Source organism: Anser anser (assembly GCF_964211835.1).
Source record: "Anser anser genome assembly, chromosome: 1".
In the NCBI taxonomy this organism is placed as follows: domain Eukaryota; kingdom Metazoa; phylum Chordata; class Aves; order Anseriformes; family Anatidae; genus Anser; species Anser anser.
In genome coordinates, this window is record NC_139720.1 from 210,038,402 (window position 1) to 210,065,928 (window position 27,527).

Sequence of the window (27,527 nt, forward strand, 5' to 3'; positions counted from 1 at the left end):
CAGGTGCAGAGGAGGAAACGGGGGAGGATTTGGGATCGGTCCCTAAAGCTGCCCTCCCCAGCATCACTTTTACATGTGGGGTCAGTAGGGTGAGGCTGATGACAAGAGCAGGAGTTTATCACCTACATAATTGTGCAAGTGCCTCGTCCCAGCTTGGATTAAGGAATATTAAGGGGAGGACACGTGTGCCCCCACAAGCCCCCTGCTGTAGGATTTTATCCGCTTGTGGCTGTAGGGCAGAGCTGGGTGCTGGAAGTCCAAGAAACCAAGCCTAACGTGAAGAGGACTTTCCCAGCTCAGCCTCCTGGCACTGGGAGCCCTGCCGAGCTCTCACAAGCCATTTGGGTGCTGAGCCCCACGTCGGAGGGGGAAGAAAAAGGGAATGTCTGGAAGGGGGAGCTGGCAAACTAGTTGGTGGTGGCACTGCTGCGATGTGCATCCCATGTCCATGTCCTTGTCCCATGAGAGCCCGGCAGCCAAACTGTGTCATCCTGCATCCTGCTGCTCCCCTCGTGAAACTTCACAAAGCCGGGCACCAGGCAGACCGGAGGGCCTGGTAACGTACCCCAAAAGTGCCTGAAAAAGTGGTAACGGGGCTGGTGGCTCTGCCAGTATTTCCCTCAACACCATTACTTGAGTGTTTTTATTTTATTTTATTTTATTTTATTTTATTTTATTTTATTTTATTTTATTTTATTTTATTTTATTTTATTTTATTTTTAGTCCCATGGCAAAGGAGAGGAGCTTCTGCAGAGGTCCTGGTTGAAACCTCGTGGCTGCAAAATGCTTCCCAACCCCAGTCCTCTCATCCCACTGCTGCCTTTTTTTTCCACCTGCACGGGAGGGAAATGTACCTGTGGTTATCTCAGAAGGGTGTCCCAAGGCTAAATATGCACTGGGACACACAAAACCTGCCCTGGATCTTTAAACTTTTACTTTTTCATACCTAAATTTAGCGTTTTCACTGGTGGGAACAGTTCTGCAGGGTCTTATTATTTGGGAGCGAAGTGGGGGGAATGAGCAGGAGCAGAGGCAATACGCTGGTAGGTACAAGAGAGGAAGAGAGGGTTATTATCGCATGCTTCAGGGAAAACTGCTGCACTTTATATAAGTGATGTTTTTCCTGCATCCCTGATTTTTATTGCCCAGAAGGGTCCCAAGTTTTGGTCCCGAGGCTCATCTTTTGGGAGAATTTAGAGCTTGAACTCCGTGAGCTTGCCGGGCTTAACCTGGCTGCTCCCCTCCAATTCCTGGGGCTGTGCTGCCCTCAAACAGATCAAAGATCTCCTGAAGATGGGTACTTCAGCTGTGACCGCTTTAGCCTTTTGAATGGGTCTGGTTTGGTTTTGTTGATGGAGTTTTCTTTTGTTAACCAGAGATTCTAAGCCTTGGAGATGGGGAGAAAAAATGGGTTGAGGCAGGATTGCATGGGGCAGCCTTTCTCTCTGTCAAGCCAAATGGCCTGGGGGGGAGCCAGCCCCAGAAAAGGGGCCCCTCAGCCCCCCCAGCCCTCCTCCTTGTCCACATGAGGGCATCTTCCAGGCCTCTCCCAACGCAGCCGCCTTTGGCCTCGCACGGGCCACTCCATCACAGAGCCTTGCTGAGGTCACAGTGGCCACCGCTGTCACGCCTTTGCCCCGGGCCCTATAAAAGAGGCCCCCTGCCGCTGGCCCGCCACTTGCTCAGCGACTCGGTCCTCTGAGAGCCAGCGTAAGCGGCAGGAGGAAGGCCAGAGAAAGGAGCAAGGCGAGCGGCAGCCCTCCTCGGTGTGAGGACCGCGAAGCGATCTGAGGAAGCACCGAGAAGATGGCAGCTAATGGGAGAAAGATGTCTCATGGGCAGAGGGACAGCACCTGCGGCACAAAAGACATCAGTGCCTGGGGGAAGTCTGCTGCCCGGCCCAGAGACGATTATTGGAGATATCACTGGCACCGCAGCGATGCGGGGAACAGGCCGGCCCCTCAGACATCCAGCAGCAGGGGGCCTGGGCCTAACCAGAGGTGCAGTGGTGGTGTGGAGCGAAGACGGGAGCGTGATGCAGAGAGCCGTGGGGAGCAGAGGCGTGCCCATCGGCCAGATCGCAGCGAGGGACCCAGCCGTGGCCGTAAAAGAGATGGCGGCGTGAAACCCACGAATGAATATCAAGTGGAGAGTGGCATGGGACCAGGCAATGGAACTGGGCGACCCCCTCGTTCGGCACCCTGGCCGGAGAACACAGCTGATGGGAGGCATCCCGTGTGGGCAGTCCCAGGCAAGGACTGGCTTGTCCTCCTGCCTGACACCGTGGAGCCCATGGAGGTGGATCCACAAGAAGAGGCGGAGGAACCCATGGAAGTGGATCCACCTCGGCCACATCAGACCTGGGACTACCCCGGCAGCTCTCTGCTGCGTGCCATGAGAGAACACCGGTAGCTACGCAGCAGGGCCCGGCGAGCTCCCTACTCCTCGTCGCGCAGGCTCCATCCCAGGCATTAGCTTGGAGCCACCAAACACCTGGCAATAAAGAACTCTTGCTGATATTCAGGGCTTGTGTGCGTGTTTCTTTCCCACCCGCCAGCCCTTGTGCGAGAGGTGTCAGCCCCTCTGCACAGAGCCTCGAGGAAGAGCACAAGAGAGGACCCAGCTCCCTTTGGGCTGCTGCGCTGGGCTGACAGGAGGAGTCCCCAGGGGCCACCATGCGCCTTTAACATTTGTGAAAATAAACTGAGGGGTGAAAATAGTAGTGTGGAAGCGATTAGAGGTGGCTAATTTCTTATATTAGGAGTGAGTTTCTATACCTGAGTAATTGGTAACGACAGACACGGAGAAGGCTGAGGTACTCAGCAACTTCTTTGCCTCCGTCTGCACTGGTAGATGGGCTTCCCAAGTCTTTCATTTCCCTGAACCTGTAGGTGGAGGCTGGGGGAGCAAAGTCCCACCCACGGTAAGTGAAGAGCAGGTTCGAGACCACCTGCTGAATGTAAACAGGTCCAGGTCTATGGGACCTGATGACATGAATCCCAGGGTCCTGAGGGAACTGGCTGATGGGGTTGCCAAGCCGCTCTCCATCACAGTTGAAAAGTCCTGGCAGTCGGGTGATGTCACTGGTGAGTGGAAAAATGGAAACGTCATGCCCTTACTCTTCAACAATTAAAACAAAGAATTGAACAAAGAGTGCTACTCTTCACCAATTAAAACAATTAGGAGACATTTCTTCTCAGAAAGAGCGGTCAGGCATTGGGACGCGTTGCCCAGGGAGGTGGTGGAGTCCCCGTCCCTGGGGGTGTTCAAGGCAAGGTTGGACGTGGTGCTTGGGGACGTGGTTTCGTGGGTGACATTGTTTGTAGGGGGATGGTTGGACCAGGTGATCTTGGAGGGCTTTTCCAACCTTAATTTTCCTATGATTCTATTATTCTGTGATCTTTTGGAAAGTCAAATGCAAATAAGACAGGGCCAAGCAATTTCCACAGGAAGGCTCTTCAGCTTTCTGTCTTCTCAAAGAAAATAATAAGTACCAAATTAGGTCCTTAAATTTATTCTGAACACAGTATTTGCTCTAGAAAGCAAATCGTGTTTGCGAGATGGTACATCTTCTGGGGAAATACTATCTCTGGGACTGAAAATACGACCAGATAATACTGGTGGGTGTGGGTGGAGGGAGGACAGACTGGGCATTGGTTTCTGTTTTCACAGACCCAGGAACAGACTTGAGAGCATGTGTTACACAGTGTATTACAGCTGCCAAATGCTGCACTGCCACGTTTCACAGCATCCATGTACAGCTCTTTACTGATCACCAGCCTTCACATCGACAAGTGAGCAGCTCTGTGATGTTGATGGCCTCAGCGAGTCAGATTTAGAAGCTTACTCCTGAACACCTTGTTAACCACAAAACCAGGGCCTCCTTTGCAGCAGCAATGTAGCAGGCAGTGCAACAGGCTAGCTTGTACCACAGCTGTGGCATCAGTACGTGTTGTTTTTGGAGAAACCTGCTGATTTCTAACTTTTTCTTCCCTCCTTCTTTGCTTTTCCAGCTGACTTTGGCTTCTGTGCCCAGATCACTCCCGAACAGAGCAAGCGCAGCACCATGGTGGGGACCCCGTACTGGATGGCGCCTGAAGTGGTGACACGAAAAGCCTACGGGCCCAAAGTGGACATCTGGTCACTGGGGATAATGGCCATCGAGATGATCGAAGGAGAACCCCCCTACCTCAATGAAAACCCCCTGAGAGTAAGCGAGTGCCTTTTTTTTGCCCTCAGGCCTTCGCTGAGCCTGCTGGTTAACCTGGGCTCTGGAGGAGGCAGGTGAACCTCCGCTGTGGTTTCATCACATGCAGCTACACGTCTCCTTAGATGCTGTAGTGAGAAGATTGTGGTCATTTAAGTTAGAAGCCATGGCTGGTTCTGGGTGGCAGAGGGCACAGGCTCTTCCTGTTGCAGACCTTCAGGTAGGGTCTGAGTTAATGATGTGGTGCATCCATAATTCCCCCCTTTCTGGAGAGGCCGATAGGGGCACCTTCTGGCCCCAGAGCGCCCGGCTTCTTAAATCCTTGTGAGTGGGGAAGAGAGCTGTCCTTGAATTCAAAGAATACCACATTACTCTTTTATAAACAGGGCTTTTTCTTGCTGGTGCATTGTTCCTCTTTGCGTGCTCTCAGTAAAGCTCCAGGTTTAACAAGCCTTTAGTCAGGCTTTGCCCCTGCTGGTGTCTTTCCCTTCATATTCTTTAATGAAGGGGGAAATTCTGTCTGTTTGTAGGAATGCGGCTGTTCTTGGTGTAAGCCAGTTTTATGGCTTTTTTTCTAAGCTAAACAGGACGAAGGGATCTAGAACAGTTCTGTTTAACTTGTTTCCACCTCTTTGACTGGAGGTGATTTTGGGAGAGAAGCGCAGCAGTGAAGAAATGCGAAAGGAAAAAGTTGGTGTGGAGTTAAATGAGGATGGCTAAGCAACGGGGTGCTTTGCTCTCATTTAACTTAACTTGTTGCAGTTCCCAGGCTATCAGACCTCTACCTTGAGATGTGATGAGCGATGAGCTCCAAAGGCCTCTGCCAGATGTCTGTTTCCTTTTAAAAGGCATCTAGCGATTTTCTTTTAATAGTAAAATTTTGCAGTGGATGAATTCTGAATTTCCTGATTCTTAGAGAATTCTTCATTCCCAAGCAGCAGCAAAACGACTCCACTTGTTTCTGTAGGGTGTTAAGTGCTGCTTGAGAACCTACTGGCCATCTTTTGTAAAGGACCAACTGCATCTTTAGAGTATTGACTTTTTAGGCCTTGTGCATTTGGGCAAAGTATCGAGAGAAGAAAGCCTCCTGTTTCTTCAGGGGTACCTTCCCATGAGGATATAGTTATTGCAGGAGTCGAGCACTGGCAGAGCTGTGCCAGCCAACTTCCCTCTGTAAACACAGTCTGGACTGCTGGTTTTGTCCTCTTAATCCCTTGAGAGGGCTGCAGGATCCAAACCCAGATTACGAGGGTAAAGCAAGAAAGGATTGGATCCCATCCACATAAAAATAGGGCCGGCAGCTCTTCTCTTTGCTGAAACTTAAGCATTTATTAGTCACCGTGATAAGGGTTTGTTTTGGTTTTGTTTTTCCCCATTGAACTGTGGGGAGGGAGAGGAAAAATGGGTGCCTCTGTAAACCGCAGCTGGAGTCTGACCTTCGTAACCTCCTGTTTCTTTGGTGCTTGCTTTGCTTTAGGCCCTGTATCTCATTGCTACTAACGGGACTCCGGAACTGCAGAATCCAGAAAAGCTTTCACCCATATTCCGAGACTTCCTAAATCGCTGTCTTGAAATGGACGTGGAAAAAAGAGGTTCTGCAAAAGAGCTGCTCCAGGTAAGTGCCGGGGAACGGGACGGAATTAAGCATTCTAGAGTGAGAATAGGCACGTGGAGCAATGTCATTTGGGGTCTTAAATACTGCGTCATCTGAAGTCACAAGCACAGCAGAGATAATTTACCATGAAGAAACGAACAAAAAAAACCAAAACCAACCAACCAAAAAACCCCAAATCCCTAACGAAGCGTTAACAGAGTACTTTCCTTTTTGTGCTGTACTTGCTACTGGCAGCAGCTGTGCAGCGTGTTCTGTAACCAACCTCAAATAATTGCCGTGCCCCGATCCTGCCAGCTGCCGTGCCCCTTAATTCCCGTGGCTTCTTCACGCAGCTCACCCTAACATCTGGCTGTGGTGTTGCGGTCTGGCCGTGCTTGTTCCCATTTGGATAACAGGAGGGCTTCCAGCTATCGAATGCTCTGGTTGTCTCCCTTCTGGGGGAGAGTTCCCAAAGCTTTCTGGAAGGGGCACGTCTTGCACTAACTGCAGCATTTTGGCATTAACACATTTTGCCAGATACAGCTCTTCCTGCAGAGGTGATGGAACCAAGCTTGTGAGAAATCCTCAGTTATTTCACTGAAAACCTGGTGTCTTTGTCTGGACTCGTGAAAGTGAAGGACGAAGCTGCCAGGCTTTTTACCAACACAGATGAGGAGTGTTCATGTGTTTCCTTTTGTCAGACCTCCCACGGGGGTGGAAAATGTGCTTCATCTCTTTGTAAAATAAATCGGTGATGATGGGGCCCTCAGATGTCGACTGTGAGACAGTTGTCTCTTTTTTGGTGTTCCTTTCTTTCCTTTAGTTTGTCTACTGGGTTCAGCTTTGGGAGTGCTGCTGCCTTTCTGAGACACTAATGAAGCATTAATCACCGGCAGAAAGAATGGCAGTAGATGAAAGCTGACTTTTTCTCCTGGACTTGCCAGCTCCAGAGTATCAGACAGCAGCAGGGTTGTGTTCCTTGGGGCAGGAGAACATTGGGACTGCAGCATTTCTGCCTGCCTTTACCTTTTAGCCTCGGATTTTTCCACCTCTGAAGTGTGTTCAGATTGGGTGGTTGATCCCTTCTGGTGCTCAGAAGTCCTGGGGGACTTAATTATTTTGGGTTTTCTGAACGGCTTGTGGGCTTCATGCCTCCACTCGTCTGATTAGCTGTTTTGTGTCAGTCTCTGTCCCCAACCTAGACTTTCTCTGCGAGGCTGGAGTATTGCAAGCTTTCCACTTAACCCTGAACACAGGGAAAACTTCTTCCTCTGTTCCAGATGTTATGTTTTAAACCTTGCCCCCGAAACAAACACCACATGTGCTGCAAGAAGCACTTTGTGACACCACCTACTGCTTGTTGCATGCTCGATAATCAATATTGTTTAACAGAACAGCGCACCTGGTATAGGAGATGGCCTGACTGGTCCTGTTGTGAATTCCCTGCTGTGCTCCTCAGTCCCAGCTGTTCTGAAAATTTCTAATAGCTTTAGAAGGCCAAGGCAATGTTTTCAGCAGATCTGTGGTGACAGGAAAGGAAGAATGGAGAGATGATTGCTGCAGGAAGCCCTGTGCAATGTTTTGGAACTGCACAGGTTGCTTTTACTTACACCTCCCTTCCACAAAGAATTTCACTGTAGATTTTGCATGAATTTATTTCCTGGGAGAACTTGCTTGGTCTTGAGAGTGTATAAACATTGGAGAAATTAGGATGTGTTGGGTGCAAAGCTCTTTATCAGTTCAGGTGAGGCCCAAAAGTCACGGTGAACTTTCTTGCTCATCGTGCCTTTTTTGTTTCGCCTGCTTGGAGGTTGTTGGAGTTCATACAGGTCTAGGTCCTGATATTTTGTGTAAACACCAGGCTTTTGGGACATGTTCTGAGAAATGTAACCTTTTTTTTTCCTTTTTCCTCTTCCTAGCACCAGTTCCTGAAAATTGCAAAGCCTCTTTCTAGTCTCACTCCTCTGATTCTTGCTGCTAAAGAAGCAGCAAAGAACAACCATTAAAGCGGGGGAGCCAGCACAGCCGTCGTGTCAAGCCTTTTAGATGTTCCCTACAGAAACCGAATTACCTGTCCCTGTCCCCTCCCGCTCCTCCTTCACAGGGGTGTTCTTAAAACTTTGATCTGCCTTGAAGGGTAGCAGATGTATCGTTTGCTGAATGTGGGAGGGCACGCAACAGGTACGCTGCTGATCTTGCGTAGTGAACTGTCTTTCCATCCTCCTTGATGGGCACGGTAGGGGAAGGGTATATTTTATGGCTGGGAAGATCTTCTGAGAACATCTGAACCTGACCTACCCGTAGCAAAGCCAGTTTGTTTTCGTATTTCTTACTGTGTTTATTTTTAAAGATAATGTGGAGCCTTTAGGCCATGTTTATCTTAATAAAGTAAATCTTCTGCTGGCTGGACTCCTCCTGCTTTTGCCAAGCTGCTCTTCCACCACTGAGGCTGCTCTCTGCTGTGGATGACTTGAGGAGGGAAGGAAGCAGGCAGCAGCAATCGGAACAGCTAAAACAACTGGAAGGGGAACGAGGGCAGGACCATGCAGCCCTCCCGCAGCACCGCTGGATGCTTCGGGGGAGCAAGGAGAAAGCCTGTGTGTGCTTCTTGCAGCTGTTGGACAAGTCGTGATCTTTTTGCCAAATTGTGTGAATCAAGGTCCTTCCCCGCACACTTTCGTTTCAACTCAAGTAATTAAACAGCTTTCAAATAGTTCTGATATTTCTAGAAAAATCACAGGAAAAATCAACTGGGATTTCTTTTAGGGTTATTTTATTAGTGCTGTCAGGCTTCGTGGAGACCTGCCCTGTAAGAGAAAGCAAACAGAACAATTGCTCTTAGGAAGATAAGATCTGCCTGCAAGATGATGGTGAAAACTCTTGCTTCTTAGACCAAGGCCAACAGAAAACAAACTGATCATGGACAGTGTTTCCTTGGAAGCATAGGGGCATTCATTTTATTTTTTTTTTGAAATGAGCGAGTGAACTGATATCTTTATGCTACTGACTCCTTTGGTTGCTAATGATATGTAAAACAACAGCGATCCTGGAACTACTAGAGAGATTGGGTGTAAACACTGGCGTTATGTTGAACTGTATCCTGATTTTTAATAAAAGGACTGCTGCATTTCTTAACTTGGGGCTGAGGGAGGGTTGGAGAATTCACTGTCACCAGACAGCTCTGTCGGATGGGATGGGTTTTCATGTTATCGTCACTGGGTGCTTACAAGCGATGCATTAAGTGATACAAGCTTCTGTAGTCCTGTGGGATAGCGAGTGGCTCTGAAGAGGAGTAACTGCACACAGAGGGAACGGATAAAAGATCTTGCTTTCTCTGTACGTATCGCTTTGGTCATTTCCAGGGTGAGTTTAATCCAGTTCTCCTCTCCCCAAAGCACTTGTGTTGCACAGAAACTCATTCCTGCTTCTTGCTGAGACCTGCTGCTGGATCAGTCCTTTCCTCCCTGCCCTGGGCTTGTGATTGAAATATATACATATATTTTTCCCCATTCACTCTGCGATACGTGACAGCCCTTGCACTGGTTTTACAGGCGTAGATAAAGCCTGTAAGGTCCCTTGCTTTTTTGGTGTCTTCTCCCATCCTTCAGGCTACAGGGTGGCCACTGTCTGACGTGAGGCTGTAACGTCTGAAGCCCATTGCCAAATCTTCTGCCTTCCTCCCCTTGTATATATTCTTCATCTTCATGTAATATGAAAAATTTCCCCTTACAAGATGAATTCCTTGGGCAGAGCAGCAAAGCTGCCAGCCCTGGGGGGGACCTGATCTCTTGATGAGCTCCTCTGCTTGGGGCTGTGGTGGAGATCGGGAAAGGGAAGGCCACTACCCTCGAATAATTCTCTTTGGTGAGGAGTTTGGTTTTATTTTCTATGCAAGTCTCAAAATGCCATGTGTGCGGTGGAAGGAATGATGGGCTAGAGCTCACTAGGTCTAAAATCTAATGTGGCTCTGGTTTTACCGACCCACCAATTGACTTTTTTGGACAGCACAGGATTAAACCTGATCCATGAATTTATTGAATGTTGCTGACTTCCCTTCGCCTTCCCTTCCCACTCCATCCTTGACACCCCTTTGAGGTGAGAGTGGTAATGCAGATGTGCCCTACCTGCGAGCAAATCCGTGAGCTTATTTTTCTGCAGGAGGAAAAATGGTAAAAAGGGTGACTTGTATTTAAGTTACTCTGCTGGATTCTCTGTTGCCTATTGGAAAGGAATCTGCAGGAGTGACTGTTTCTCCCCATTCTTAAGCCTGTGATGTGCTTCTGTCTCATTGACTTCGACTGTGGATTGGTCCTTACTGGTTTGGTAAGGACTGAGAGCTATGCACTGGGAAGCTGTAAGACAGCGGCTGTAGACATGTCATCTTCTCCTGTTTTTATTTTACCAACCTGTGATGCGAAAGAGTTTGACTTGCTACTTTGTACCTAGCCCCAATTCCAAGTTAACAGACGCATCGTGTTTTCATGGTCTCAGAAATCTTAAATAAAAAGATAAATAAAAGAATGTAGTTAGTTTAGGAGAATGAGATACATTTTTTTTTGTCCAGAGATGGATCCTTTTCTCTACTCTTAGGTTCATCTGGGCATCGCTCAGCTTCAGCACTGGTGGCAGCTGCTGCATAGCCTTTTACAGCACTTTCTGGTCACTACAGAGAGCTGTTAGCACAAGTGTCTGACTTAATAATTCTTATTTTTTTTTCTGAGAACATCCTTACTGCTGGGATTTGAACGCAACTTCCAAGAGAAGAGAACTGATTTGGTAGCATTTTAAAATATATTTTAATATACCTACAGTATGAACTAATTCTACTGAGTCTGAACCATTTTTAATCACAGCCCTTATTTATTTGATTATTAGATTCTCTCTTCTATATGAGAACATGAAATATTCAGTTTGACTATCCATCCTGAAAACCTGCTTTGTTTTTATGGGATCCTCAGCAACCCCATCAGGTTAGGTGCCGAAATGCCACAACGTGCTACAGCTCCCAGAGCTCCTGGTGGTGGCGGAAGGTAAAACTCATCTCTTTTTTTTCCAAAGCACTGAAGAATATCGTATTTAAGAAGCAGCTGGTGCATTTCAAGCTTCCTATATTTAAAGAGCTGATATTGAGCTGGATTACTGCAGCCCTAGGTTTTCTTTAAACAAATGATTGATTTAAGTTCAGTGGGGCCAAGAGTTTGGGTGAGAGGGGCTGGCTGAGCTGAGATCGCTTCTGAGCTGAGATCTCCGTTAGTATCCGAACGTGTCTGTCTCAAGGTATCACGGGTTGGTATCACCAGATGATATTTACCATGCAAGGATGGGCTGAAATGGCCTGTAGGCTGCTGGTACTTCAAGTTTGCTGAGCTCAGCTGGCAGTGAAAGGTCCAGCCCAAAGTCCAAGAAGAATGGTACGTATTTGAACGCCTTTCTTAATTACGAGCTTACAGATTCCCCAGCATCTTTCATATGGAAGCTGTCAAAGGTGAAGGCTGAGTCTGTTTGTCTCCCTAGCATAAAATACGGAGACTTTTCAGTGGCTTATTTTGATAGTAATAGAGAACATGTGGATGTATTTTGGGGTTGTAAACACACTGGATTGAGCATATAGATAATGTCCTAGGGCGGATCTCATGGTTTGCTGCTAATGACAATTCTCAGCATCAAGGCTGGGGTCTTGGAGAAGCAGGGAGCTGCCGGTGGTGGCAGAACAGCGATGCCGGCGGGGGCTGGATGGAAACTTGCAGCCGAAATGGATGCCCCCAGGAAAGGGGTGGGAGGGCAACAGAAGATGGTGTTGGTCTGAAGAAGAAGACGGGTGCTGGGGTAGGAGGATGCAAAAGGTAAAAGCTCAGTTTCCCAACTGCTGAGGAAATTTGGAGGGTGCTGAAGCAGCCTGCGGTGGATTGAGGCATCCTGTTTGGGAGCAGGAAGGAGCGGGGGGCTCCTGTGCAATGAAGGGGTGCTCAGAGTGAGGACTGAGCCTTATGTCTTTGAGCAACAACTCGTGCTAAGTGAGCTGGAGCTAATCTGACCTGCTGCCAGGTGTCTGTGTGTCTTGTCCTGCTGGGAAATAACAAGGGCATTTGCCGTTTTAAAATCAGCTGGAAAACGTGTTTCTCTTTCTTTGTACTGCCTTGGTGTAACTCTCCGGTAGTGCCCGGTTTGTTAGGGTCAGCTCAGCCATTTAGAAAGCAAAGCTGAAACCTTAAATAAAACCTGAATGAATGACCTGCTTCTCCTCCCCTTTGTTTCAATGACGCTTGCAGAAATGAATTGGGGGGTGCTTGAAGGAGTTGTGTTTCTCTGATCTGTTTTAATTAGATCTTACTTGATAGAGCAAAGTGACTTTACGCTGAAAGCTGATGCAGAAAGTGTGATTTCTACTGCTTATTTTCACCTGTTTGGAAGTCATTAATGCTCTGAGAAACACCAGTGTGGAAGCAGGATGTAGAGCCCAGCTTGAGGAGGAAGAGGAGGAGGCAGATGATGAAATGGACCCTCCTGGCTGCTTGTTGTCTCCCCAGGCAGAGCTTGGTGTCTGCGGCTCCAGGTGCAGAGGAGGAAACGGGGGAGGATTTGGGATCGGTCCCTAAAGCTGCCCTCCCCAGCATCACTTTTACATGTGGGGTCAGTAGGGTGAGGCTGATGACAAGAGCAGGAGTTTATCACCTACATAATTGTGCAAGTGCCTCGTCCCAGCTTGGATTAAGGAATATTAAGGGGAGGACACGTGTGCCCCCACAAGCCCCCTGCTGTAGGATTTTATCCGCTTGTGGCTGTAGGGCAGAGCTGGGTGCTGGAAGTCCAAGAAACCAAGCCTAACGTGAAGAGGACTTTCCCAGCTCAGCCTCCTGGCACTGGGAGCCCTGCCGAGCTCTCACAAGCCATTTGGGTGCTGAGCCCCACGTCGGAGGGGGAAGAAAAAGGGAATGTCTGGAAGGGGGAGCTGGCAAACTAGTTGGTGGTGGCACTGCTGCGATGTGCATCCCATGTCCATGTCCTTGTCCCATGAGAGCCCGGCAGCCAAACTGTGTCATCCTGCATCCTGCTGCTCCCCTCGTGAAACTTCACAAAGCCGGGCACCAGGCAGACCGGAGGGCCTGGTAACGTACCCCAAAAGTGCCTGAAAAAGTGGTAACGGGGCTGGTGGCTCTGCCAGTATTTCCCTCAACACCATTACTTGAGTGTTTTTATTTTATTTTATTTTATTTTATTTTATTTTATTTTTAGTCCCATGGCAAAGGAGAGGAGCTTCTGCAGAGGTCCTGGTTGAAACCTCGTGGCTGCAAAATGCTTCCCAACCCCAGTCCTCTCATCCCACTGCTGCCTTTTTTTTCCACCTGCACGGGAGGGAAATGTACCTGTGGTTATCTCAGAGGGGTGGCCCAAGGCTAAATATGCACTGGGACTCACAAAACCTGCCCTGGATCTTTAAACTTTTACTTTTTCATACCTAAATTTAACGTTTTCACTGGTGGGAACAGTTCTGCAGGGTCTTATTATTTGGGAGCGAAGTGGGGGGAATGAGCAGGAGCAGAGGCAATACGCTGGTAGGTACAAGAGAGGAAGAGAGGGTTATTATCGCATGCTTCAGGGAAAACTGCTGCACTTTATATAAGTGATGTTTTTCCTGCATCCCTGATTTTTATTGCCCAGAAGGGTCCCAAGTTTTGGTCCCGAGGCTCATCTTTTGGGAGAATTTAGAGCTTGAACTCCGTGAGCTTGCCGGGCTTAACCTGGCTGCTCCCCTCCAATTCCTGGGGCTGTGCTGCCCTCAAACAGATCAAAGATCTCCTGAAGATGGGTACTTCAGCTGTGACCGCTTTAGCCTTTTGAATGGGTCTGGTTTGGTTTTGTTGATGGAGTTTTCTTTTGTTAACCAGAGATTCTAAGCCTTGGAGATGGGGAGAAAAAATGGGTTGAGGCAGGATTGCATGGGGCAGCCTTTCTCTCTGTCAAGCCAAATGGCCTGGGGGGGAGCCAGCCCCAGAAAAGGGGCCCCTCAGCCCCCCCAGCCCTCCTCCTTGTCCACATGAGGGCATCTTCCAGGCCTCTCCCAACGCAGCCGCCTTTGGCCTCGCACGGGCCACTCCATCACAGAGCCTTGCTGAGGTCACAGTGGCCACCGCTGTCACGCCTTTGCCCCGGGCCCTATAAAAGAGGCCCCCTGCCGCTGGCCCGCCACTTGCTCAGCGACTCGGTCCTCTGAGAGCCAGCGTAAGCGGCAGGAGGAAGGCCAGAGAAAGGAGCAAGGCGAGCGGCAGCCCTCCTCGGTGTGAGGACCGCGAAGCGATCTGAGGAAGCACCGAGAAGATGGCAGCTAATGGGAGAAAGATGTCTCATGGGCAGAGGGACAGCACCTGCGGCACAAAAGACATCAGTGCCTGGGGGAAGTCTGCTGCCCGGCCCAGAGACGATTATTGGAGATATCACTGGCACCGCAGCGATGCGGGGAACAGGCCGGCCCCTCAGACATCCAGCAGCAGGGGGCCTGGGCCTAACCAGAGGTGCAGTGGTGGTGTGGAGCGAAGACGGGAGCGTGATGCGGAGAGCCGTGGGGAGCAGAGGCGTGCCCATCGGCCAGATCGCAGCGAGGGACCCAGCCGTGGCCGTAAAAGAGATGGCGGCGTGAAACCCACGAATGAATATCAAGTGGAGAGTGGCATGGGACCAGGCAATGGAACTGGGCGACCCCCTCGTTCGGCACCCTGGCCGGAGAACACAGCTGATGGGAGGCATCCCGTGTGGGCAGTCCCAGGCAAGGACTGGCTTGTCCTCCTGCCTGACACCGTGGAGCCCATGGAGGTGGATCCACAAGAAGAGGCGGAGGAACCCATGGAAGTGGATCCACCTCGGCCACATCAGACCTGGGACTACCCCGGCAGCTCTCTGCTGCGTGCCATGAGAGAACACCGGTAGCTACGCAGCAGGGCCCGGCGAGCTCCCTACTCCTCGTCGCGCAGGCTCCATCCCAGGCATTAGCTTGGAGCCACCAAACACCTGGCAATAAAGAACTCTTGCTGATATTCAGGGCTTGTGTGCGTGTTTCTTTCCCACCCGCCAGCCCTTGTGCGAGAGGTGTCAGCCCCTCTGCACAGAGCCTCGAGGAAGAGCACAAGAGAGGACCCAGCTCCCTTCGGGCTGCTGCGCTGGGCTGACAGGAGGAGTCCCCAGGGGCCACCATGCGCCTTTAACATTTGTGAAAATAAACTGAGGGGTGAAAATAGTAGTGTGGAAGCGATTAGAGGTGGCTAATTTCTTATATTAGGAGTGAGTTTCTATACCTGAGTAATTGGTAACGACAGACACGGAGAAGGCTGAGGTACTCAGCAACTTCTTTGCCTCCGTCTGCACTGGTAGATGGGCTTCCCAAGTCTTTCATTTCCCTGAACCTGTAGGTGGAGGCTGGGGGAGCAAAGTCCCACCCACGGTAAGTGAAGAGCAGGTTCGAGACCACCTGCTGAATGTAAACAGGTCCAGGTCTATGGGACCTGATGACATGAATCCCAGGGTCCTGAGGGAACTGGCTGATGGGGTTGCCAAGCCGCTCTCCATCACAGTTGAAAAGTCCTGGCAGTCGGGTGATGTCACTGGTGAGTGGAAAAATGGAAACGTCATGCCCTTACTCTTCAACAATTAAAACAAAGAATTGAACAAAGAGTGCTACTCTTCACCAATTAAAACAATTAGGAGACATTTCTTCTCAGAAAGAGCGGTCAGGCATTGGGACGCGTTGCCCAGGGAGGTGGTGGAGTCCCCGTCCCTGGGGGTGTTCAAGGCAAGGTTGGACGTGGTGCTTGGGGACGTGGTTTCGTGGGTGACATTGTTCGTAGGGGGATGGTTGGACCAGGTGATCTTGGAGGGCTTTTCCAACCTTAATTTTCCTATGATTCTATTATTCTGTGATCTTTTGGAAAGTCAAATGCAAATAAGACAGGGCCAAGCAATTTCCACAGGAAGGCTCTTCAGCTTTCTGTCTTCTCAAAGAAAATAATAAGTACCAAATTAGGTCCTTAAATTTATTCTGAACACAGTATTTGCTCTAGAAAGCAAATCGTGTTTGCGAGATGGTACATCTTCTGGGGAAATACTATCTCTGGGACTGAAAATACGACCAGATAATACTGGTGGGTGTGAGTGGAGGGAGGACAGACTGGGCATTGGTTTCTGTTTTCACAGACCCAGGAACAGACTTGAGAGCATGTGTTACACAGTGTATTACAGCTGCCAAATGCTGCACTGCCACGTTTCACAGCATCCATGTACAGCTCTTTACTGATCACCAGCCTTCACATCGACAAGTGAGCAGCTCTGTGATGTTGATGGCCTCAGCGAGTCAGATTTAGAAGCTTACTCCTGAACACCTTGTTAACCACAAAACCAGGGCCTCCTTTGCAGCAGCAATGTAGCAGGCAGTGCAACAGGCTAGCTTGTACCACAGCTGTGGCATCAGTACGTGTTGTTTTTGGAGAAACCTGCTGATTTCTAACTTTTTCTTCCCTCCTTCTTTGCTTTTCCAGCTGACTTTGGCTTCTGTGCCCAGATCACTCCCGAACAGAGCAAGCGCAGCACCATGGTGGGGACCCCGTACTGGATGGCGCCTGAAGTGGTGACACGAAAAGCCTACGGGCCCAAAGTGGACATCTGGTCACTGGGGATAATGGCCATCGAGATGATCGAAGGAGAACCCCCCTACCTCAATGAAAGCCCCCTGAGAGTAAGCGAGTGCCTTTTTTTGGCCCTCAGGCCTTCGCTGAGCCTGCTGGTTAACCTGGGCTCTGGAGGAGGCAGGTGAACCTCCGCTGTGGTTTCATCACATGCAGCTACACGTCTCCTTAGATGCTGTAGTGAGAAGATTGTGGTCATTTAAGTTAGAAGCCATGGCTGGTTCTGGGTGGCAGAGGGCACAGGCTCTTCCTGTTGCAGACCTTCAGGTAGGGTCTGAGTTAATGATGTGGTGCATCCATAATTCCCCCCTTTCTGGAGAGGCCGATAGGGGCACCTTCTGGCCCCAGAGCGCCCGGCTTCTTAAATCCTTGTGAGTGGGGAAGAGAGCTGTCCTTGAATTCAAAGAATACCACATTACTCTTTTATAAACAGGGCTTTTTCTTGCTGGTGCATTGTTCCTCTTTGCGTGCTCTCAGTAAAGCTCCAGGTTTAACAAGCCTTTAGTCAGGCTTTGCCCCGCTGGTGTCTTTCCCTTCATATTCTTTAATGAAGGGGGAAATTCTGTCTGTTTGTAGGAATGCGGCTGTTCTTGGTGTAAGCCAGTTTTATGGCTTTTTTTCTAAGCTAAACAGGACGAAGGGATCTAGAACAGTTCTGTTTAACTTGTTTCCACCTCTTTGACTGGAGGTGATTTTGGGAGAGAAGCGCAGCAGTGAAGAAATGCGAAAGGAAAAAGTTGGTGTGGAGTTAAATGAGGATGGCTAAGCAACGGGGTGCTTTGCTCTCATTTAACTTAACTTGTTGCAGTTCCCAGGCTATCAGACCTCTACCTTGAGATGTGATGAGCGATGAGCTCCAAAGGCCTCTGCCAGATGTCTGTTTCCTTTTAAAAGGCATCTAGCGATTTTCTTTTAATAGTAAAATTTTGCAGTGGATGAATTCTGAATTTCCTGATTCTTAGAGAATTCTTCATTCCCAAGCAGCAGCAAAACGACTCCACTTGTTTCTGTAGGGTGTTAAGTGCTGCTTGAGAACCTACTGGCCATCTTTTGTAAAGGACCAACTGCATCTTTAGAGTATTGACTTTTCAGGCCTTGTGCATTTGGGCAAAGTATCGAGAGAAGAAAGCCTCCTGTTTCTTCAGGGGTACCTTCCCATGAGGATATAGTTATTGCAGGAGTCGAGCACCGGCAGAGCTGTGCCAGCCAACTTCCCTCTGTAAACACAGTCTGGACTGCTGGTTTTGTCCTCTTAATCCCTTGAGAGGGCTGCAGGATCCAAACCCAGATTACGAGGGTAAAGCAAGAAAGGATTGGATCCCATCCACATAAAAATAGGGCCGGCAGCTCTTCTCTTTGCTGAAACTTAAGCATTTATTAGTCACCGTGATAAGGGTTTGTTTTGGTTTTGTTTTTCCCCATTGAACTGTGGGGAGGGAGAGGAAAAATGGGTGCCTCTGTAATCTGCAGCTGGAGTCTGACCTTCGTAACCTCCTGTTTCTTTGGTGCTTGCTTTGCTTTAGGCCCTGTATCTCATTGCTACTAACGGGACTCCGGAACTGCAGAATCCAGAAAAGCTTTCACCCATATTCCGAGACTTCCTAAATCGCTGTCTTGAAATGGACGTGGAAAAAAGAGGTTCTGCAAAAGAGCTGCTCCAGGTAAGTGCCGGGGAACGGGACGGAATTCAGCATTCTAGAGTGAGAATAGGCACGTGGAGCAATGTCATTTGGGGTCTTAAATACTGCGTCATCTGAAGTCACAAGCACAGCAGAGATAATTTACCATGAAGAAACGAGCAAAAAAAACCAAAACCAACCAACCAAAAAACCCCAAATCCCTAACGAAGCGTTAACAGAGTACTTTCCTTTTTGTGCTGTACTTGCTACTGGCAGCAGCTGTGCAGCGTGTTCTGTAACCAACCTCAAATAATTGCCGTGCCCCGATCCTGCCAGCTGCCGTGCCCCTTAATTCCCGTGGCTTCTTCACGCAGCTCACCCTAACATCTGGCTGTGGTGTTGCGGTCTGGCCGTGCTTGTTCCCATTTGGATAACAGGAGGGCTTCCAGCTATCGAATGCTCTGGTTGTCTCCCTTCTGGGGGAGAGTTCCCAAAGCTTTCTGGAAGGGGCACGTCTTGCACTAACTGCAGCAGTTTGGCATTAACACATTTTGCCAGATACAGCTCTTCCTGCAGAGGTGATGGAACCAAGCTTGTGAGAAATCCTCAGTTATTTCACTGAAAACCTGGTGTCTTTGTCTGGACTCGTGAAAGTGAAGGACGAAGCTGCCAGGCTTTTTACCAACACAGATGAGGAGTGTTCATGTGTTTCCTTTTGTCAGACCTCCCACGGGGGTGGAAAATGTGCTTCATCTCTTTGTAAAATAAATCTGTGATGATGGGGCCCTCAGATGTCGACTGTGAGACAGTTGTCTCTTTTTTGGTGTTCCTTTCTTTCCTTTAGTTTGTCTACTGGGTTCAGCTTTGGGAGTGCTGCTGCCTTTCTGAGACACTAATGAAGCATTAATCACCGGCAGAAAGAATGGCAGTAGATGAAAGCTGACTTTTTCTCCTGGACTTGCCAGCTCCAGAGTATCAGACAGCAGCAGGGTTGTGTTCCTTGGGGCAGGAGAACATTGGGACTGCAGCATTTCTGCCTGCCTTTACCTTTTAGCCTCGGATTTTTCCACCTCTGAAGTGTGTTCAGATTGGGTGGTTGATCCCTTCTGGTGCTCAGAAGTCCTGGGGGACTTAATTATTTTGGGTTTTCTGAACAGCTTGTGGGCTTCATGCCTCCACTCGTCTGATTAGCTGTTTTGTGTCAGTCTCTGTCCCCAACTAGACTTTCTCTGCGAGGCTGGAGTATTGCAAGCTTTCCACTTAACCCTGAACACAGGGAAAACTTCTTCCTCTGTTCCAGATGTTATGTTTTAAGCCTTGCCCCCGAAACAAACACCACATGTGCTGCAAGAAGCACTTTGTGACACCACCTACTGCTTGTTGCATGCTCGATAATCAATATTGTTTAACAGAACAGAGCACCTGGTATAGGAGATGGTCTGACTGGTCCTGTTGTGAATTCCCTGCTGTGCTCCTCAGTCCCAGCTGTTCTGAAAATTTCTAATAGCTTTAGAAGGCCAAGGCAATGTTTTCAGCAGATCTGTGGTGACAGGAAAGGAAGAATGGAGAGATGATTGCTGCAGGAAGCCCTGTGCAATGTTTTGGAACTGCACAGGTTGCTTTTACTTACACCTCCCTTCCACAAAGAATTTCACTGTAGATTTTGCATGAATTTATTTCCTGGGAGAACTTGCTTAGTCTTGAGAGTGTATAAACATTGGAGAAACTAGGATGTGTTGGGTGCAAAGATCTTTATCAGTTCAGGTGAGGCCCAAAAGTCACGGTGAACTTTCTTGCTCATCGTGCCTTTTTTGTTTCGCCTGCTTGGAGGTTGTTGGAGTTCATACAGGTCTAGGTCCTGATATTTTGTGTAAACACCAGGCTTTTGGGACATGTTCTGAGAAATGTAACCTTTTTTTTTCCTTTTTCCTCTTCCTAGCACCAGTTCCTGAAAATTGCAAAGCCTCTTTCTAGTCTCACTCCTCTGATTCTTGCTGCTAAAGAAGCAGCAAAGAACAACCATTAAAGCGGGGGAGCCAGCACAGCCGTCGTGTCAAGCCTTTTAGATGTTCCCTACAGAAACCGAATTACCTGTCCCTGTCCCCTCCTGCTCCTCCTTCACAGGGGTGTTCTTAAAACTTTGATCTGCCTTGAAGGGTAGCAGATGTATCGTTTGCTGAATGTGGGAGGGCACGCAACAGGTACGCTGCTGATCTTGCGTAGTGAACTGTCTTTCCATCCTCCTTGATGGGCACGGTAGGGGAAGGGTATATTTTATGGCTGGGAAGATCTTCTGAGAACATCTGAACCTGACCTACCCGTAGCAAAGCCAGTTTGTTTTCGTATTTCTTACTGTGTTTATTTTTAAAGATAATGTGGAGCCTTTAGGCCATGTTTATCTTAATAAAGTAAATCTTCTGCTGGCTGGACTCTTCCTGCTTTTGCCAAGCTGCTCTTCCAGCACTGAGGCTGCTCTCTGCTGTGGATGACTTGAGGAGGGAAGGAAGCAGGCAGCAGCAATCGGAACAGCTAAAACAACTGGAAGGGGAACGAGGGCAGGACCATGCAGCCCTCCCGCAGCACCGCTGGATGCTTCGGGGGAGCAAGGAGAAAGCCTGTGTGTGCTTCTTGCAGCTGTTGGACAAGTCGTGATCTTTTTGCCAAATTGTGTGAATCAAGGTCCTTCCCCGCACACTTTCGTTTCAACTCAAGTAATTAAACAGCTTTCAAATAGTTCTGATATTCTAGAAAAATCACAGGAAAAATCAACTGGGATTTCTTTTAGGGTTATTTTATTAGTGCTGTCAGGCTTCGTGGAGACCTGCCCTGTAAGAGAAAGCAAACAGAACAATTGCTCTTAGGAAGATAAGATCTGCCTGCAAGATGATGGTGAAAACTCTTGCTTCTTAGACCAAGGCCAACAGAAAACAAACTGATCATGGACAGTGTTTCCTTGGAAGCATAGGGGCATTCATTTTATTTTTTTTTTGAAATGAGCGAGTGAACTGATATCTTTATGCTACTGACTCCTTTGGTTGGTAATGATATGTAAAACAACAGCGATCCTGGAACTACTAGAGAGATCGGGTGTAAACACTGGCGTTATGTTGAACTGTATCCTGATTTTTAATAAAAGGACTGCTGCATTTCTTAACTTGGGGCTGAGGGAGGGTTGGAGAATTCACTGTCACCAGACGATTCTGTCGGATGGGATGGGTTTTCATGTTATCGTCACTGGGTGCTTACAAGCGATGCATTAAGTGATACAAGCTTCTGTAGTCCTGTGGGATAGCGAGTGGCTCTGAAGAGGAGTAACTGCACACAGAGGGAACGGATAAAAGATCTTGCTTTCTCTGTACGTATCGCTTTGGTCATTTCCAGGGTGAGTTTAATCCAGTTCTCCTCTCCCCAAAGCACTTGTGTTGCACAGAAACTCATTCCTGCTTCTTGCTGACACCTGCTGCTGGATCAGTCCTTTCCTCCCTGCCCTGGGCTTGTGATTGAAATATATACATATATTTTTCCCCATTCACTCTGCGATACGTGACAGCCCTTGCACTGGTTTTACAGGCGTAGATAAAGCCTGTAAGGTCCCTTGCTTTTTTGGTGTCTTCTCCCATCCTTCAGGCTACAGGGTGGCCACTGTCTGACGTGAGGCTGTAACGTCTGAAGCCCATTGCCAAATCTTCTGCCTTCCTCCCCTTGTATATATTCTTCATCTTCATGTAATATGAAAAATTTCCCCTTACAAGATGAATTCCTTGGGCAGAGCAGCAAAGCTGCCAGCCCTGGGGGGGACCTGATCTCTTGATGAGCTCCTCTGCTTGGGGCTGTGGTGGAGATCGGGAAAGGGAAGGCCACTACCCTCGAATAATTCTCTTTGGTGAGGAGTTTGGTTTTATTTTCTATGCAAGTCTCAAAATGCCATGTGTGCGGTGGAAGGAATGATGGGCTAGAGCTCACTAGGTCTAAAATCTAATGTGGCTCTGGTTTTACCGACCCACCAATTGACTTTTTTGGACAGCACAGGATTAAACCTGATCCATGAATTTATTGAATGTTGCTGACTTCCCTTCGCCTTCCCTTCCCACTCCATCCTTGACACCCCTTTGAGGTGAGAGTGGTAATGCAGATGTGCCCTACCTGCGAGCAAATCCGTGAGCTTATTTTTCTGCAGGAGGAAAAATGGTAAAAAGGGTGACTTGTATTTAAGTTACTCTGCTGGATTCTCTGTTGCCTATTGGAAAGGAATCTGCAGGAGTGACTGTTTCTCCCCATTCTTAAGCCCGTGATGTGCTTCTGTCTCATTGACTTCAGCTGTGAATTGGTCCTTACTGGTTTGGTAAGGACTGAGAGCTATGCACTGGGAAGCTGTAAGACAGCGGCTGTAGACATGTCATCTTCTCCTGTTTTTATTTTACCAACCTGTGATGCGAAAGAGTTTGACTTGCTACTTTGTACCTAGCCCCAATTCCAAGTTAACAGACGCATCGTGTTTTCATGGTCTCAGAAATCTTAAATAAAAAGATAAATAAAAGAATGTAGTTATTTTAGGAGAATGAGATACATTTTTTTTGTCCAGAGATGGATCCTTTTCTCTACTCTTAGGTTCATCTGGGCATCGCTCAGCTTCAGCACTGGTGGCAGCTGCTGCATAGCCTTTTACAGCACTTTCTGGTCACTACAGAGAGCTGTTAGCACAAGTGTCTGACTTAATAATTCTTATTTTTTTTTCTGAGAACATCCTTACTGCTGGGATTTGAACGCAACTTCCAAGAGAAGAGAACTGATTTGGTAGCATTTTAAAATATATTTTAATATACCTACAGTATGAACTAATTCTACTGAGTCTGAACCATTTTTAATCACAGCCCTTATTTATTTGATTATTAGATTCTCTCTTCTATATGAGAACATGAAATATTCAGTTTGACTATCCATCCTGAAAACCTGCTTTGTTTTTATGGGATCCTCAGCAACCCCATCAGGTTAGGTGCCGAAATGGCACAACGTGCTACAGCTCCCAGAGCTCCTGGTGGTGGCGGAAGGTAAAACTCATCTCTTTTTTTTCCAAAGCACTGAAGAATATCGTATTTAAGAAGCAGCTGGTGCATTTCAAGCTTCCTATATTTAAAGAGCTGATATTGAGCTGGATTACTGCAGCCCTAGGTTTTCTTTAAACAAATGATTGATTTAAGTTCAGTGGGGCCAAGAGTTTGGGTGAGAGGGGCTGGCTGAGCTGAGATCGCTTCTGAGCTGAGATCTCTGTTAGTATCCGAACGTGTCTGTCTCAAGGTATCACGGGTTGGTATCACCAGATGATATTTACCATGCAAGGATGGGGTGAAATGGCCTGTAGGCTGCTGGTACTTCAAGTTTGCTGAGCTCAGCTGGCAGTGAAAGGTCCAGCCCAAAGTCCAAGAAGAATGGTACGTATTTGAACGCCTTTCTTAATTACGAGCTTACAGATTCCCCAGCATCTTTCATATGGAAGCTGTCAAAGGTGAAGGCTGAGTCTGTTTGTCTCCCTAGCATAAAATACGGAGACTTTTCAGTGGCTTATTTTGATAGTAATAGAGAACATGTGGATGTATTTTGGGGTTGTAAACGCACTGGATTGAGCATATAGATAATGTCCTAGGGCGGATCTCATGGTTTGCTGCTAATGACAATTCTCAGCATCAAGGCTGGGGTCTTGGAGAAGCAGGGAGCTGCCGGTGGTGGCAGAACAGCGATGCCGGCGGGGGCTGGATGGAAACTTGCAGCCGAAATGGATGCCCCCAGGAAAGGGGTGGGAGGGCAACAGAAGATGGTGTTGGTCTGAGGAAGAAGACGGGTGCTGGGGTAGGAGGATGCAAAAGGTAAAAGCTCAGTTTCCCAACTGCTGAGGAAATTTGGAGGGTGCTGATGCAGCCTGCGGTGGATTGAGGCATCCTGTTTGGGAGCAGGAAGGAGCGGGGGGCTCCTGTGCAATGAAGGGGTGCTCAGAGTGAGGACTGAGCCTTATGTCTTTGAGCAACAACTCGTGCTAAGTGAGCTGGAGCTAATCTGACCTGCTGCCAGATGTCTGTGTGTCTTGTCCTGCTGGGAAATAACAAGGGCATTTGCCGTTTTAAAATCAGCTGGAAAACGTGTTTCTCTTTCTTTGTACTGCCTTGGTGTAACTCTCCGGTAGTGCCCGGTTTGTTAGGGTCAGCTCAGCCATTTAGAAAGCAAAACTGAAACCTTAAATAAAACCTGAATGAATGACCTGCTTCTCCTCCCCTTTGTTTCAATGACGCTTGCAGAAATGAATTGGGGGGTGCTTGAAGGAGTTGTGTTTCTCTGATCTGTTTTAATTAGATCTTACTTGATAGAGCAAAGTGACTTTACGCTGAAAGCTGATGCAGAAAGTGTGATTTCTACTGCTTATTTTCACCTGTTTGGAAGTCATTAATGCTCTGAGAAACACCAGTGTGGAAGCAGGATGTAGAGCCCAGCTTGAGGAGGAAGAGGAGGAGGCAGATGATGAAATGGACCCTCCTGGCTGCTTGTTGTCTCCCCAGGCAGAGCTTGGTGTCTGCGGCTCCAGGTGCAGAGGAGGAAACGGGGGAGGATTTGGGATCGGTCCCTAAAGCTGCCCTCCCCAGCATCACTTTTACATGTGGGGTCAGTAGGGTGAGGCTGATGACAAGAGCAGGAGTTTATCACCTACATAATTGTGCAAGTGCCTCGTCCCAGCTTGGATTAAGGAATATTAAGGGGAGGACACGTGTGCCCCCACAAGCCCCCTGCTGTAGGATTTTATCCGCTTGTGGCTGTAGGGCAGAGCTGGGTGCTGGAAGTCCAAGAAACCAAGCCTAACGTGAAGAGGACTTTCCCAGCTCAGCCTCCTGGCACTGGGAGCCCTGCCGAGCTCTCACAAGCCATTTGGGTGCTGAGCCCCACGTCGGAGGGGGAAGAAAAAGGGAACGTCTGGAAGGGGGAGCTGGCAAACTAGTTGGTGGTGGCACTGCTGCGATGTGCATCCCATGTCCATGTCCTTGTCCCATGAGAGCCCGGCAGCCAAACTGTGTCATCCTGCATCCTGCTGCTCCCCTCGTGAAACTTCACAAAGCCGGGCACCAGGCAGACCGGAGGGCCTGGTAACGTACCCCAAAAGTGCCTGAAAAAGTGGTAACGGGGCTGGTGGCTCTGCCAGTATTTCCCTCAACACCATTACTTGAGTGTTTTTATTTTATTTTATTTTATTTTATTTTATTTTATTTTATTTTATTTTATTTTATTTTTAGTCCCATGGCAAAGGAGAGGAGCTTCTGCAGAGGTCCTGGTTGAAACCTCGTGGCTGCAAAATGCTTCCCAACCCCAGTCCTCTCATCCCACTGCTGCCTTTTTTTTCCACCTGCACGGGAGGGAAATGTACCTGTGGTTATCTCAGAAGGGTGTCCCAAGGCTAAATATGCACTGGGACACACAAAACCTGCCCTGGATCTTTAAACTTTTACTTTTTCATACCTAAATTTAGCGTTTTCACTGGTGGGAACAGTTCTGCAGGGTCTTATTATTTGGGAGCGAAGTGGGGGGAATGAGCAGGAGCAGAGGCAATACGCTGGTAGGTACAAGAGAGGAAGAGAGGGTTATTATCGCATGCTTCAGGGAAAACTGCTGCACTTTATATAAGTGATGTTTTTCCTGCATCCCTGATTTTTATTGCCCAGAAGGGTCCCAAGTTTTGGTCCCGAGGCTCATCTTTTGGGAGAATTTAGAGCTTGAACTCCGTGAGCTTGCCGGGCTGTCCTGGCTGCTCCCCTCCAATTCCTGGGGCTGTGCTGCCCTCAAACAGATCAAAGATCTCCTGAAGATGGGTACTTCAGCTGTGACCGCTTTAGCCTTTTGAATGGGTCTGGTTTGGTTTTGTTGATGGAGTTTTCTTTTGTTAACCAGAGATTCTAAGCCTTGGAGATGGGGAGAAAAAATGGGTTGAGGCAGGATTGCATGGGGCAGCCTTTCTCTCTGTCAAGCCAAATGGCCTGGGGGGGAGCCAGCCCCAGAAAAGGGGCCCCTCAGCCCCCCCAGCCCTCCTCCTTGTCCACATGAGGGCATCTTCCAGGCCTCTCCCAACGCAGCCGCCTTTGGCCTCGCACGGGCCACTCCATCACAGAGCCTTGCTGAGGTCACAGTGGCCACCGCTGTCACGCCTTTGCCCCGGGCCCTATAAAAGAGGCCCCCTGCCGCTGGCCCGCCACTTGCTCAGCGACTCGGTCCTCTGAGAGCCAGCGTAAGCGGCAGGAGGAAGGCCAGAGAAAGGAGCAAGGCGAGCGGCAGCCCTCCTCGGTGTGAGGACCGCGAAGCGATCTGAGGAAGCACCGAGAAGATGGCAGCTAATGGGAGAAAGATGTCTCATGGGCAGAGGGACAGCACCTGCGGCACAAAAGACATCAGTGCCTGGGGGAAGTCTGCTGCCCGGCCCAGAGACGATTATCGGAGATATCACTGGCACCGCAGCGATGCGGGGAACAGGCCGGCCCCTCAGACATCCAGCAGCAGGGGGCCTGGGCCTAACCAGAGGTGCAGTGGTGGTGTGGAGCGAAGACGGGAGCGTGATGCGGAGAGCCGTGGGGAGCAGAGGCGTGCCCATCGGCCAGATCGCAGCGAGGGACCCAGCCGTGGCCGTAAAAGAGATGGCGGCGTGAAACCCACGAATGAATATCAAGTGGAGAGTGGCATGGGACCAGGCAATGGAACTGGGCGACCCCCTCGTTCGGCACCCTGGCCGGAGAACACAGCTGATGGGAGGCATCCCGTGTGGGCAGTCCCAGGCAAGGACTGGCTTGTCCTCCTGCCTGACACCGTGGAGCCCATGGAGGTGGATCCACAAGAAGAGGCGGAGGAACCCATGGAAGTGGATCCACCTCGGCCACATCAGACCTGGGACTACCCCGGCAGCTCTCTGCTGCGTGCCATGAGAGAACACCGGTAGCTACGCAGCAGGGCCCGGCGAGCTCCCTACTCCTCGTCGCGCAGGCTCCATCCCAGGCATTAGCTTGGAGCCACCAAACACCTGGCAATAAAGAACTCTTGCTGATATTCAGGGCTTGTGTGCGTGTTTCTTTCCCACCCGCCAGCCCTTGTGCGAGAGGTGTCAGCCCCTCTGCACAGAGCCTCGAGGAAGAGCACAAGAGAGGACCCAGCTCCCTTTGGGCTGCTGCGCTGGGCTGACAGGAGGAGTCCCCAGGGGCCACCATGCGCCTTTAACATTTGTGAAAATAAACTGAGGGGTGAAAATAGTAGTGTGGAAGCGATTAGAGGTGGCTAATTTCTTATATTAGGAGTGAGTTTCTATACCTGAGTAATTGGTAACGACAGACACGGAGAAGGCTGAGGTACTCAGCAACTTCTTTGCCTCCGTCTGCACTGGTAGATGGGCTTCCCAAGTCTTTCATTTCCCTGAACCTGTA

At 49.0% G+C, this 27,527-nt stretch overlaps 1 protein-coding gene across 1 annotated transcript in view; it reads left to right on the forward strand.

The window, feature by feature from the left end:
* PAK1 (p21 (RAC1) activated kinase 1) overlaps positions 1–21,425 on the forward strand; it is an 805,686-nt gene extending 784,261 nt beyond the window's left edge. The window contains exons 14-16 of the mRNA XM_083821751.1: positions 16,325–16,521; positions 17,995–18,132; positions 20,030–21,425. Coding sequence (XP_083677877.1) covers positions 16,325–16,521; positions 17,995–18,132; positions 20,030–20,116 — 422 coding nt within the window. The 3' untranslated portion in view covers positions 20,117–21,425. The remainder of the gene's footprint in view (positions 1–16,324; positions 16,522–17,994; positions 18,133–20,029) is intronic.
* Positions 21,426–27,527: the final 6,102 nt, after the last annotated feature.